Genomic DNA, 14,190 nt, shown 5'->3' with positions numbered 1-14,190 from the left:
CAGCTGGGGGAAGGGAAAACCGTCCGCTCCCGTACCTCAGCCGGACTAGCGCCGAATAACATTGACTTTATTAAGCCAACCAGAGTCAAACAGTGACTCTGGTCGGCTAATTTTTGCCCCGTATCCGGTTTTCTGACCGGACCTAAAACCGTAGTACCGTAAACTACGATTTTAGGTCCGGTCAGAAAACAAGATACGGGGCAAAAATGAGCCGACCAGAGTCACTATTTGACTCCGATCGGCTCATTGGAATGAATGGAGTTCAGGCCGGATCCGTCTGGGAAATGGGAGCGCAAGGTTTTCGCTCATCACAACCGAATCCAGCACTCTTTTGGCTTACAAATACAGTGATCTTTCAAATAACAATATTAATTGTTTCAAGGATGACTATTGTAAGTTGAAGATATTGTATCATGAGACTAGGGCTGCATGATTTGGGGAAAATGTGAGATTATGGAGGTAAATATTGTGATTGAGATATAATAAACGAGTGGTGAAATCTCCCCCCCATTTAATGTCCAATCCCCTTGATTTTAAGACCGTTCCTCCCCCCATTTCATGTCCATTCCCCTCATTTTATGTCCGATCCCCTCATTTATGTAGCCATTCCCCTCATTTCATATTCCCCATCCCTTTAATAGCCCGTTCCGCTAATTTCCCTCCCTGACATTTCATATTCAGTCCCATCCATTTCATGTTTATTGAGTGAACATGAAATAGAGGGGATTAGATATGAAATGGGGAGAAAGGAACTTAAAGAGTACCTGTTATGATCTTGTTAAATTTTATAATCCACCAAGTTCACTGCCCCCATCATGATAAACCACCCCCTGCCTTTATTTTTATTATTTTTTAGTTTTCTACCATGATATTGCTCTGTATTTTCTTCTCAGTCAGATTCACAGACTGGGAAGGGACGTTCCCCAGCAGGCGTGACATAAACTGAAGCCATACAGGGGAGAACTTCCTCCCTCACTCTGCTACACACAGCCAAAGTCTGTGCAAGAGATAGGGGGAAAAGTGCTCTGGACACGTAGGGAGACACCTAATGGCAGCCTTTTTAAACACAAAATATAGACAACTTCATTTTTTTTTAAACAAAGTGCATTAGAGAGAGTTTTATTTACCATAAGGAGTGCAATAGCAAAAAAATGTTTTTATGAAAGTGCTCATTAGTTCCTGTTACCATTGCCTGGCCTGGGTATAGCGAGTCTGCACATTCTACCCCAATGTTGTTCCCTCCCACGCAGGTGCACTACTGGGGGGGAAGTAACAGTTAAACGCAGACTGGAGCCTCGGTCCTGTACAGCAGAGGTCCACAACCCAGTCCTAAAAGCTCACCAACATTCCAGAATTGGAATTTATTTCTGTTCTATTTCAATAGAACAGCACCACCAACAACACCAAAAAACTATGTTAGTGAGCTTTAAGAACTGGGTTGGGGGCCACTGTTGTAAAGTAAACACAGTGAGGGGAATTTATTAAATCTGGTGTGAGTTTTGGCCTTTATTAGTATGCAAATGTTATGGAGACAGTGGCAGACGTGCGCCAAATTTATCAAATGGCGCACAGACTTTAAAGGGGTATTCCAGGTCAAAACTTTTTTTTATATATCAACTGGCTCCGGAAAGTTAAACAGATTTGTAAATTACTTCTATTAAAAAATCTTAATCCTTCCAATAGTTATTAGCTTCTGAAGTTGAGTTGTAGTTTTCTGTCTAACTGCTCTCTGATGACTCACGTCCCGGGAGCTGTGCAGTTCCTATGGGGATATTCTCCCATCATGCACAGCTCCCGGGACGTGACATCATCAATGAGCAGTTAGACAGAAAACTTCAGAAGCTAATAACTATTGGAAGGATTAAGATTTTTTAATAGAAGTAATTTACAAATCTGTTTAACTTTCCGGAGCCAGTTGAGATATATATATAAAAGGTTTTGCCTGGAATACCCCTTTAATGAATTACAACAGAACTGTTCTACTTTAGTCTGGTTAATTGTCGCAGAAAAGTTGGGTCTGTGCGACAATTGTATCGAACGTCACTCGGATTTAAAGGAGTCAGTGGAGTACCCCTTTAACAAAGTATTGGCGTAGTATGTATTATGTTAAACCACTGCCACTTTCTAGTGAAGTCATACCCCCTCCCCGGTGAGGCCAGGTTCACATTACAGAATTTCCAAACGGAATTCTGCTTATGACAATCACTGAAGAATAGCTAAAAATTTCAAATCTTTATTACAAACACTTGTTAAAACCCTTCTTACAAAAGACATATCAAAGGCAATAATTACTGATACATATAAATCAGTTGGCACTCAGAAGCAGAGAATTCTAATCTAGACATCCCCTTAATGGTTAATCGCATACTTCCTGACGTGTTCCCGAATAACTAATATGCATTGTAATATTAATTATTATAACGGTTCATCAGGTGTGTATTGTAGTGGTGCATGGATGTGGAATTCCTATTGCCCGACACCCGGGACATGTAGTCCCGGGAGCCGGGCAGGTAAATTTTTCCGGCCCTGAGCCCTGCTTCGGGCAAGCAGGGCTGGACCTGACAAGCCCGGTGGCGCTCAGCAGTCTGTTTGGAGCGGGCTCCCGACTCCTGCCCGCTCCATACTCTGCAGCCCCCGGTCGGGGGCCACCGCTAATAGCCAGCATGTGGTGATCACCGCGGCTGGCTATTAACCCTTTAGATCGCTGTCAAAACTGAATGCTCCCTGGTGGATCAGTCACACCCCCTCCCCCCCCCCCCCCCCACTATAGAGGTAGCTGGAGGGCTTACCTGCTTACCTCTGCTTCCCTGGTGTCTGTGGCTCTGTCATTGATAGATCCTGGCTGGACTATGCTCTATCAATGGATTGCAGAGCACACAGATTAATGGAGTTCAATAGAACTCTATTGATCTGTATGAGGAATCTAAAGATTCCTCCTAAAAGTCTAATAAAGTGTAAAAAAAAAAAAAAAAAAAATGTAATAAAAGTTTAAAAGACACATATTAACCCCTTCTATGTTAAAAGTTCAAATCACCCCCCTTTTCCTATATAAAAACATGTAAACATCATAAAAATAAACATATTTAGTATCACTGCGTGCGTAATTGTCTGAACTATTAAAATATAACATTATGTTTCCCATACGGTAAATGACGAAAATGTTAAAAAAAAATACCAAACCACCAAAAAAAGTTAAAAAGCTATTAAAAAGTCAGATCTCATACTGCCTGTTATACGAGAAAAATGTTTTAAAAAAGCTATAGGGGTCAAAAAAATGGCTAATATTTTTTTGGGGAAAAGTCCAAATTTTTTTTTAAATGAGTAACACATGACGGAAACTATACAAATCTGGTATTGCTGTAATGAGGCCGGTCTAAAGTATCAAAACAACACGTTAGCTCAACCACAAGGTAGAAAAGAAAACCACCAAATTTGCTAAATTATCTTTTACTATTTCAATTTCACTTCCCCGATAGATAGATATGTGTGTATATATATATTTTGGTTCCGTGAATATGTTATTGAAAAATTAAAAGGTATCATTATAGTAGGAAGTTATGGCTATAGGACGAGGAGGAAAAAATTAGAGTGTAAAAGCGAAATTTGGCCCGGACAAGTGGATCGTCATGAGGGACAAGTGGATCGTCATGAGGGACAAGTAGATTTTGCTTCGTTTTAGTCCCATGGACAAGTAGTCTTTTATTACATTTCCACACCCCTGTGGTGTGTACCTGGAGAATTATACTGGTATGTGCATAAGATTATATCAAGCTACATGTGTCAGCAACATACAAACAAGAAATACTGACAAATTGCAAGACATAACAATAGGATACAATATAGTAATAGAGTCTCATAGAGGAATCATGGTAGATCACATGAACATATCTCTGGACTTGGCTTCATATTGATGTCATCATTCCTAAAAAGGAAGGAAAAGAGGAAAAATAGACATGCCAAAGTAAGCTAGACAAATACATTTACAAGATAATGCACATAAAGCAAATCCTATAGACATAGAAATAATCCTATGATTTACCTCACAATATTTGCGAACAGACGTGTGTTTTTTCCCAAGGGCAGGGGCAAATACATAGGTAAAATCACAGCATGATGTTCACTATACAAATAATCTTCTCTTCGGCCCAAACCACATTCACCTGTAGTCAATAAACAAAGGGTGATTCTGGATCTAAGGATACATATACAAAAGGTAATGAGAGAAATGCCAAACCACACCCCACTGACAGGTTAGGGGACCATAGATAATATTACCTCCAAATGTAGATAATATCTCATAGTCAAAAATAGCCCATTTAGGGAATAATCAGCTTAATAGCTAGATCTCTGATGTTCTACGAGAAAGAACACACCAAACTATCATCCAAAAAGCTCATAGTATAGTAACAGCAAAAATCCTCTCCCTACTTAGGAATTTAAGCAAACTCAGGTGCTGCAGAATTCCGCTGCACAGTGCAAACTACGTCATTTCAGTAGGAGACGTTGCACTGCTGAAATTCCGACACCAAAAGAATGAACTTGTTCATTCTTTAGGCGGAATCCACTCTGCAGACAATGCCATATATGGTTCCTAGCAACGACTGATTCAGACACTGGCCGCACTTATCATTTCCAAAGTGTAAACCCGCCTAAGTCACATCCTCCTTTAAAGTAAATAGTGTCTAGAACACATAATGTATTTTAAATGTAGATGGGAGGAAAGAAAATGCAAAGCAGCTCTCACGACACTGTTTGCCAGTCAGTGTTCCCTTTTAAAAATTGTAAATGACCTTTAATGGTCTATTCACACGTACAGTATTCTGTGCAGATTTGATGCGCAGGATTTTCTGCTGCAGATTTCAATGTAAACTGAACACAGCTTGAAATCCTGCACATCAAATCTGCGCAGAATACTGTACGTGTGAATAGACCCTAAGTCTTCACACATCTTTATGATTTTGTCATTAGATAGCGTAGGGAGTCTGATCACATACCTTTTTACAGTTTCTTCATACACACTTCTGTTCCTGAGATATGTTGGTTTATATTTTGTCTGACAATTAAAGGAATCAGTCAGATGGACGTGAATTTAATAGGAGGGACTATCAGGTGTTGGGCAGTAGTATACAGGTCAGGTGGTGTGTATATTGTACATTGAGGGGCGTGTATGCCTAATACACACCTGTATAATCCTGCCCGTCATTTCCATTATTAATATTAAGTTCACGCCCATCTGACTGATTCCCTGAATTGTTTAACAAACTATAAACTTACTTATGTTGGGAACAGAAGGGAATATCAAGAAACTGTAAAAGGGTGTGTGATCAGGGTACCCTGGGCTATTAAATCATAATGCAATGTAGTTTTTTTTTTCCGGTTGACCACAGGATCTCTTTATGGAGAAACTTTACCTCCTTTAGTTCTTAGATAAAGAAGTGACACGATGCACAAAGGAAAACTTAAAGGGGTTATCCAGGAAAACCCTTTTTTTATATTAACTGGCTCCAGAAAGTTAAACAGATTTGTAAATTACTTCTATTAAAAAATCTTAATCCTTTCAGTACTTATGAGCTTCTGAAGTTAAGGTTGTTCTTTTCTGTCTCAGTGCTCTCTGATGACACGTGTCCTGGGAACCGCCCAGTTTAGAAGAGGTTTGCTATGGGGATTTGCATCTAAACTGGGCGGTTCCCGAGACCGGTGTCATCAGAGAGCACTTAGACAGAAAAGAACAACCTTAACTTCAGAAGCTCATAAGTACTGTAAGGATTAAGATTTTTTAATAGAAGTAATTTACAAATCTGTTTAACTTTCTGGAGCCAGTTGATATATAAAAAAAAGTTTTTTTCTGGAATACCCCTTTAAATGCTCCAATATCATGTAGCTTTTCCCTGTGGAAGCATTGGCAGCCTGTTACAACTCACTTTTATTTTAAGTTGTTGGGAAATATGGTGCATAAAGGCAGCAGATTGCAGCAACTCCCAGAAATAACATACATGATTCTGTTATGTTGCTCTTATGCTGACAGATGCAGAACTACCCTTGCCATGCAGTTCGGTGTTGACCAGTTCAGCATTATTTCCAGACAATTCATGTGACTGAGATATTTTTGGAAAGATCTAATAATTGATTGTCAAGTAAAATAGACACCTGTTCACTGATCAGAAATGACACATCTGAGTTAATGATTTATAGTGTACCCAAGGTATGCTAGATAAACCTCATACTTATAAGGGCTCTGGTAGAATAGCAGAGCGCAGGCACCACTTCCTCACTACATTCTAGTAACGGAGCTGCTCCTCCACCCTGCTATTCTAGCAAAACACTCATGTGGGCACTGGCTCTCAGGTCATTGAGATGTGAGAGTGAAAATTTATGCTTATGCAGAAGATTAGAGATAAGCGAACTTACAATAAATTCGATTCGTCACGAACTTCTCGGCTCGGCAGTTGATGACTTATCCTGCATAAATTAGTTCAGCCTTCAGGTGCTCCGGTGGGCTGGAAAAGGTGGATACAGTCCTAGGAAAGAGTCTCCTAGGACTGTATCCACCTTTTCCAGCCCACCGGAGCACAGGAAAGCTGAACTAATTTATGCAGGAAAAGTCATCAACTGCCGAGCCGAGAAGTTCGTGACGAATCGAATTTATTGTAAGTTCGCTCATCTCTACAGAAGATGCGCGGGCATATGCGAGCATGGAGGAAGGAGACAGAGGAGCTCGGAAAGCCAGCTCCCGCCTGTATTGCGCAAAGGAGCAGATTAGATTACTAGCAATGGAGGCTATAACTCTCACACTGAACCACCGATTTATGTAAGTGACACATCATTTTACTCCGGTTCACCCGCACTATAACCCTACAGGTGAACAGGCTGTGAATTCTCCTTTAAATAAGATTGGTTGTTATACAAATGCAGTATTCGGCCTATCTAATGACGCAGTGCCCCTCAGAGCAGGGGAAGGAGACAGTGCGCCTTAAAGAAATCTGTTGAATGATTTTACATAATGTAACTAAACACAGCACCAGGTAGGGTTTAGAGCGCCTGTAAAGTCCAACCTTTAGCTATATGAACTTCTGCTTGTGAGCTGAACAATTAGCATTTTCCATGTATCCAAATGAGCATCAAGGGGGAGATTTATCAAAACCTGTCCAGAGGAAAAGTTGCTGAGGTGCCTATAGCAACCAATCGCTTTCATTTTTCAGAGGCCTCTTCAAAAATGAAAGAAGCGATCTGATTGGTTTCTATGGGCAACTCATCAACTTTTCCTCTGGACAGGTTTTGATAAATCTCCCCCCAAGTGCCCACAGGTTTGGCTGATCTACTCTATTGCTCAGAATTTAATGGCCCCAGCATTTCATGTTAGAATTTCCGGCAGGTGGTCTCCCACAGATTTTAAATGAATTACAAAAAATGTTAAGATTTATTATTTTTTTGGCTGGCTTTCATAATGGTCGGTGAACAGAACTCATTGTTTTGCAGGTTTCTATTTTTAACCATCTTCCTCTCCATAATATCTTTTTATCTTCTCCCAGAACTCTGCAGTGAGTCTTATGGTGGCCAAATTCTTTAGATAGCAGGCAACTGCTCTTTCGGCTGTCATCTATGTGTCCTAACCCACCCCATCCACACACTTGAACACACTGATGGGGGTCTGTGGATATGCCGGGACATTTCCCAATGCATATGGCAAATGCGCTACCTGTACCTCAATGCAGAGAGAAAAGTCTTCAGTACAGGAGTCATCATGTTTCCATTACAGAGAACAGCATACAATGCATTCAGAAAGTCATCAGATCCTTTAACTTTTTTCACACTTTCTTATGTACGGCCTTGTGCTAAAACAAAAAATACCCCCTCCATCACTCTGCATCAATACCTTGTAATCACAAAGTGAACACCAAGATGGAAACCAGTTAAATATCAAGTGTCACAATATAGGGTTTGAATACTTATTTCCATGCAAAATTTGAGTGTACAAAAATTAATAAAATTTTGTTCTCACATCTGTTTCTGATTTGAGGGTATTAAGTGCAGGAATCAGGGTGGGGGGGGGGACGTTGTTTTTGTTTTTTTTACGCACGAGACCTTTAAATGAGAAAACAGTTTTTTTGAAGAATTACTGAATGCATTGCAAGTAGAAGCTTATGGTGGTAACTGTAATAGACATAGAAGAATATTTAATTACTGACTGTAATGAAATGTCTTCTCCAGAACATCAGAAGGAAGAACGTAAACCATTAAAGATGAATGAATCACTTTGTACTGAAATGGAGTCCACTAATGTAATGTAAGTGGATTTAGTTCTCAGTTTTTTGGCTACTTTTAAATGGCAGTATTTTGGTCAGCATTGTTGTTAGAAATAGTATAATAGAAAGCATTGCCCCTCACTCGTATTCTTTGATGTCCTTCTGGATTTGGTCTACAAATAGTGATACAAAATACTGCCATGTGAATGTGGCCTAAAATGGTTTACTAACTTTCTTTAAAAAAAAAAGAAAAAAAACTTTTCATGATAAAAATGGAAATCTATAAGAGAAGTATCATAATTTTTGTCTATTATATAACTTGTATATGGTATTTGTCACTAAATTACACCAATGCAGATGAGCTAGTGGGTGTAGACTAGCTGCTATGTTATTTCCCATAACTCTGCATCCACGCGCACATACTCACTGGCTAAGAATCCAACACTGGGTTGAGGTAGAAGACTTCGAGTACGATTATTCGTACAGGATATGCTGTATATATTTGTTGCATATTTTCTGCAGCTGATTTTGCTTCCCATTGAAGTTAATGGGTAGCAAAATCAGCTGCACAAAATATGCAGCAGATCCTGTACATGTAAACTTATCCTTCTAGAACAGTGGTTCTTAACCTGGGTTTTTGATTGAACCCCAGGGGTTTGGTGAGTCGGTCCCGGGGGTTCGGCGGGGGAGGTCGCAACAGGACAGGCAAACCAAGCAATTGCTTGGGGCCCCGAGCAGAGCCAGTGTTTGACCGTCCTGTAGCGACGGGGCAATTCCCCCCATCACTATTAACTCCCTGCGGCCCCGCATTAAGTTTAAGAACACAGGGCTGCCGGGACATAGCGCACACCGGGACGTCACTAGCGTCCCGTACGTGCGCCCATGGAAACGAGGGCGCCGAGGACCAGAGGATAGAGAAGGAGGAAGACGCGCGCTGGCCAGCTTGGTAAGTGACCAGCGGCACGTCATCTTCGGTGCTCCGACCACCGGTCCCGAGACCTACTGCTATAGCCAGAGCGGTGGTCGGAGCACTGAAGTGGGCAGTACACAGGCATACAGCCTCCAGCCATACACTGTATATGGCTGGAGGCTGGATGTCTGTGGGGGAACACTGCCTACATCAGTGGTCTTCAACCTGTGGACCTCCAGATGTTGCAAAACTACAACTCCCAGCATGCCCGGACAGCCGTAGGCTGTCCGGGCATGCTGGGAGTTGTAGTTTTGCAACATCTGGAGGTCCGCAGGTTGAAGACCACTGGCCTACATAATGTGGGGGAACACTGCCTGCCTAATGTGGGGGAACACTGCCTGCCTAATGTGTGGGGGAACACTGCCTGTCTAATGTTGGGGAACACTGCCTTCGCCTAATGTGTGGGGGAACACTGCCTTCGCCTAATGTGTGGGGGAACACTGCCTGCGCGTAATGTGTGGGGGAACACTGCCTGCGCCCAATGTGTCTTAATGGTTTTGTTCTTTAATGGTTTTGTTCATTTTGTGCACCTATGTATAAATATATACTTAAATATATACCTCCTATGTTTTGAATTTGAAAAAATCATATTTTATTTTTCCAATTAAGAGGGGTTCAGTGAATGCGCATATGAAACTGGTGGGGGTCAGTACCTCCAACAAGGTTAAGAACCACTGTTCTAGAATGTATATTTTTGTTCTCCTCTCTCTGCAGCTAAATCATCCTCTTACCCCACTCTTCACTTCTGTAGGCAGCATTTATCCTGCCCTCTCAGTATGGTCCATGTTGTCTCTCAAGGTGGATTTTTAGCAATTTTACAGAGTGAATGGTGAGTCTAGGAAGCAGAGAGGGTAAAGCATTTTTCTCTTATAAGAAATATTACAAAGTTATATTTACTTGTCCAATTGATTTATGCAAAGTTTGTTGAAAGGTTCGCGACCATTCACACTGTGTTTCTCTGCTCTGGATTGTTTCACCAGCACTAGGCACTGGCTGTGCAGAACCATAACTGAACACAGAAAATCTCTATGTATAATGATTTTTCGACATAAGCAGCTTGTTATTCCTTTGTTTTCAGGTTCAGACGTGGTAACATTCTGGATCTCAGCTGACCTCCAGGAATCTCCCTGTCCTGAGCCAATGCTGGATCTGGAGGTTGTGCCAGAGAGATCCCTGGGCAACCAGCAATGGGAATTTACCTTAGGTAGGAATTAAACTAAATTCTGCTTTTAATTTGTTTTATTGTGTAAGTATTTGCAGGAGCATAATAAGCTGTATTCACATGCTGTAGTCATACCGAAGCAGTAACCGCCTTATAAATTATGTATTTTAATATGACAAACATCCTGGTTTTGTTTGTTTATGAACTTTTTTGGCATGTCTTATGCAATCACCTGATTTAAGGACTCTGGTAGTGTCACAATGAGACAGGAAATTGAAAGCCAATGTCCTGAGATGAGTCATTTTGGGAGCAACAGCCTGCCCTTATTTTTTATTTTTAACCATTTCAGCATCAGACAGCAAAGTTTTATCACATAAAAAAATGTAACTGTAGGAATCTCATTCCATAATCGCAAGCTTGCATTAAATGCTATGTAAGCACTCACTCTGTATACTTTTGAACCCTTTTCCAATCCATCCTCATGTATCCTGCCTGTTTAATGAACCTCTCAATTTCTGCCTGTCCCATCACTGGCTACCTACTGTTAAGAGGATGACATACGAGACTATCCACAGACTGTGCCCTTCATATATCTTTGTCCTACTCTTCGGATGTGTACCCACCTTTAATATCTGGGACCTTGCAGGACCATCTTCATTGATCTTCTCTTGTCTGCCTCTACTATCATTTTAGCTATTTGTCTTTTTTCTGTAAATCACCTACATTCAAATGGATTTTCTGGGCTTTCCAGGGAAAAGAGATTGAGAGGGGAAAAAAACCCCATATTAACCCCATTAGTTCTTCATAGACCAGCGCTATTGCTGCTTCAGCATGTCTGAATAAAGTGATCTAATGATGTCCCATGCTAAGTATACAGCTACGTCATTGGGACACTTCAGCCTAAAACGTTGGAGGAGCAGCAGTATCACTGGCCCGGGAGTGACCAGAGGATTGAGTGTTAGTTTTCCTTATTTTTTCCTTCCACTCGCTGGCCACTGGTCATTTTTTGTCATGCCCAGAAAACCTCTTTAAAAATCTATTGTTTGACCACAAGGTTAAATTATATTAAAAATGTTTTAGGGGTTGTATAATATGAATGATTTGACATATGTATGAAATGCGCATGCAAAGGGAAGTTTTAGGATCTTCCTTGTGAAATTTACTTTATTTTAGAAGAAGCGCAAAACTGAGTTTTCTGTGATCTCAACTAGTATAGATATTAATTTAATCTCTATTTTACAGGCATGCCCCTGGCTCAGGCAGTATCAATCCTCCAAAAGCATTGCAGGACCATCCGGAATGTGCAGAACCTCTATAGCGAGCAGGTAGGTTACTCTGATTATGAACAGTTAATTGTCAGCTGCCACTTATAAAAACCTGGCACCTGCCCTGCTTAATAAAGCAAGAAAATTGCTATAATATTTAGCCACCAGTCAGAATTTTTTTAAACAATGATAGAAAGATAAAATAGATTTTGTTTACCAAATAAAAAAAACTGGACTGGATAAACCGGAATTAGCCCAATGAACAGTGATGTGTGACTGCAGACGGTTGTTTCAGTCAGAATATGTAAATGGAAAATGTATTTGACCCCTTAAGGATGCCACCTGTTTTTACCTTAATGACCGGGCCCAATTTCTCAAATCTGGCCTAAGTGGTAATACCTTTGACATGCTTTTACTTAAAGACGCCATTCTGAGATTCTTTTTTTCATGACATATTGTACTTTATATTAGTGGTAAATCTTTGTTGATTCATGCAGCATTTTTTGTGAAAAACTCCAAAATATTGTGCAAAATTTAAAAATTTCTGGCGTTTTTTATGGCATTCACTGTACAGTAAAAATTATTTTTATTCCGTGGGTCGGCACGATTATGGCGATACCCAGATATATTCTTTTTACTTTTCACAACAAAATCCTTTCTTTCCCTTTTTTTTTTTTTGTGTTGCCATGTTCTGACAGCCATAACCTTTTTATTTTTTGTCGAACGTTATTGTGTGAGGGCTTATTTTTTGCGGGACGAGCTGTACTTTTTATTGGTACCATTTTTGCGATATACAGCATTCACCGTGTGTGATAAATAACCCTTATTGTTTTATTGTTCAAGTAATAACAAATGTGGCAATACCTATTATGTATAGGTTTGGGGCGTTTTTTTTATTTAATTTTTATAACAGGGTTTTATTGGGAAAGTGGCATTTATTATATATATATATATATATATATTTTTTACACTTAATTAATTTATTGAAAAACTTTTATTTTTACATGTTTCACTTTTCACAGGTTATACTATGCAGCAGTACATCTGTACTGCAGCACAGTATAACTGTCAGTACTAAACTAACATGCAGCCTGTGCAATTCATCCTATGGCTAAACTTCACAGGCCGCCATACTAGGCAGACAGGAGGCCATCAGCTGTCCTCCTTCTGCCGTGGCAACCAACGGGATCCTGCAGTCACATCGTAAGATCGCCATTGAGGAACAGGGTGAGCCCACTCCGCCTGTTAATCCCATGGATTCCATGATCAGGACTGATCACGGCATCTGTGGGGTTAATGCTGCAGAGAGCGGTGCGACCCCGGTCTTGGCATCTGCGGCGGAACCCCGGTCGTGATTGACAGCAAGGTCCCGCTGGCGATCTGCAACGCATCGCACTGAGCAGGATATCGCCAGGATGTATGCATACATCCAGTTGCACAAACATATCAGCATACGTCATATCAGTATGCATACGTCCTGGGGCGGGAAGGGGTTAAAATCTTCATTTGAGGATTTTGCTGTGGATTCGCAATGTTTCTGTAGCAGAAAATTGGTAATATCCACAATAATCTGCAGCATCTGCATGTTGATATGCTGCAGATTTAAAATCCTCATGAATTGTGTGAGGATTTTCTCCCCAAGTTGTTGTTAAGTTTTGTTAAATACTTTAGTGCTACACTAATACGGTGTGAATTTTCTACATGGAAATCTGCTGTACAAACTTCACACCATATCTTGCCTCTTTTCAAAGTCTTATGTTATTATTCACATCTCTTTTAAGTTTATAGTCCAGAGTAAATTGCATGACAACATTTTATAAAGATCTAGCGATCTTACTGTTTGGTAGTGGCCCGTTCACACAGAGTAATTCAAGAGGAATTTACTCGAGTAATTCCTCTTGAATTCTCCGCTCCAAATCAATGCACATCTCCTCTGCCCATTGACTTAAATGTTTTCTTCCGCTGTCCTGTTTATACTGCGGAAATTCTGCTAGCGGAATTCCGACGCTGAATTCCGTTCCGCTTGAAGAATGAGCATGTTCATTCTTCAAGCGGAATCCGCTAGCAGAAATCAATAGAAGTCAATGGTAAAAAAAAATTCCGCCCGACATCGTTTTTGCGCGAAATTCGCTCACAATTTGCACGCAATTCGCGCGGAAATGGCTGAAAAACCGTTAACGTTCTTCTCCCCCATTTCCGCACGCAATTCCGCAACAATTCCGCACAAATTGCGCGTGAATTTTGCACGAAAATGAAATTATTTTTTCCGCCGGTAAATTTTTCGGCGTGAATTACTCTTGAATTACTCAGTGTGAACATAGCCGGTTTATTCAGTAGGTAGACCAAAATATATGAACATATTGTAGGTTCTCACATATAAGATTTTGGTTATTTGCTTTCTTGACCTTTGCTTTTCTTCACAGAGTCCTCTCAATCATGACCTCATCCTCAGCCTGACTCAGGACGGGATCAAACTGCTGTTTGATGCTTATAATCAAAGGCTAAAGGTAAGAGGCTTGTGAATATCCATTACAAAAGGTCGGAGGCTCC

The 14,190-nt window shown here is 40.6% G+C and overlaps 1 protein-coding gene and 1 long non-coding RNA gene across 4 annotated transcripts in view; one reads left to right on the top strand and one right to left on the bottom strand.

Moving 5' to 3' along the window:
* Positions 1–14,190, top strand: part of PHAF1 (phagosome assembly factor 1) — a 74,031-nt gene that overhangs the window by 11,454 nt on the left and 48,387 nt on the right. For 2 of the 3 annotated variants that reach the window (XM_056526254.1, XM_056526256.1), the window contains exons 2-4: positions 10,292–10,417; positions 11,618–11,700; positions 14,064–14,147. In XM_056526254.1, coding sequence (XP_056382229.1) covers positions 10,354–10,417; positions 11,618–11,700; positions 14,064–14,147 — 231 coding nt within the window. In that variant the 5' untranslated portion in view covers positions 10,292–10,353. Of the gene's footprint in view, positions 1–8,208; positions 8,285–10,291; positions 10,418–11,617; positions 11,701–14,063; positions 14,148–14,190 lie in introns of all 3 variants that reach the window. The other variant, XM_056526255.1, reaches the window with a different exon arrangement.
* LOC130276622 (uncharacterized) lies at positions 3,584–7,185 on the bottom strand. The gene is made up of 3 exons (XR_008845192.1): positions 7,053–7,185; positions 4,040–4,160; positions 3,584–3,922 (listed from the first exon to the last, which is right to left on the bottom strand). It is a non-coding gene; the product is annotated as an uncharacterized LOC130276622 (long non-coding RNA).

The sequence above is a fragment of the Hyla sarda genome, chromosome 6 (genome assembly GCF_029499605.1).
Source record: "Hyla sarda isolate aHylSar1 chromosome 6, aHylSar1.hap1, whole genome shotgun sequence".
In the NCBI taxonomy this organism is placed as follows: domain Eukaryota; kingdom Metazoa; phylum Chordata; class Amphibia; order Anura; family Hylidae; genus Hyla; species Hyla sarda.
Note: the sequence above shows the minus strand (reverse complement) of the source record. Positions and strands in the feature narration are given on the sequence as shown.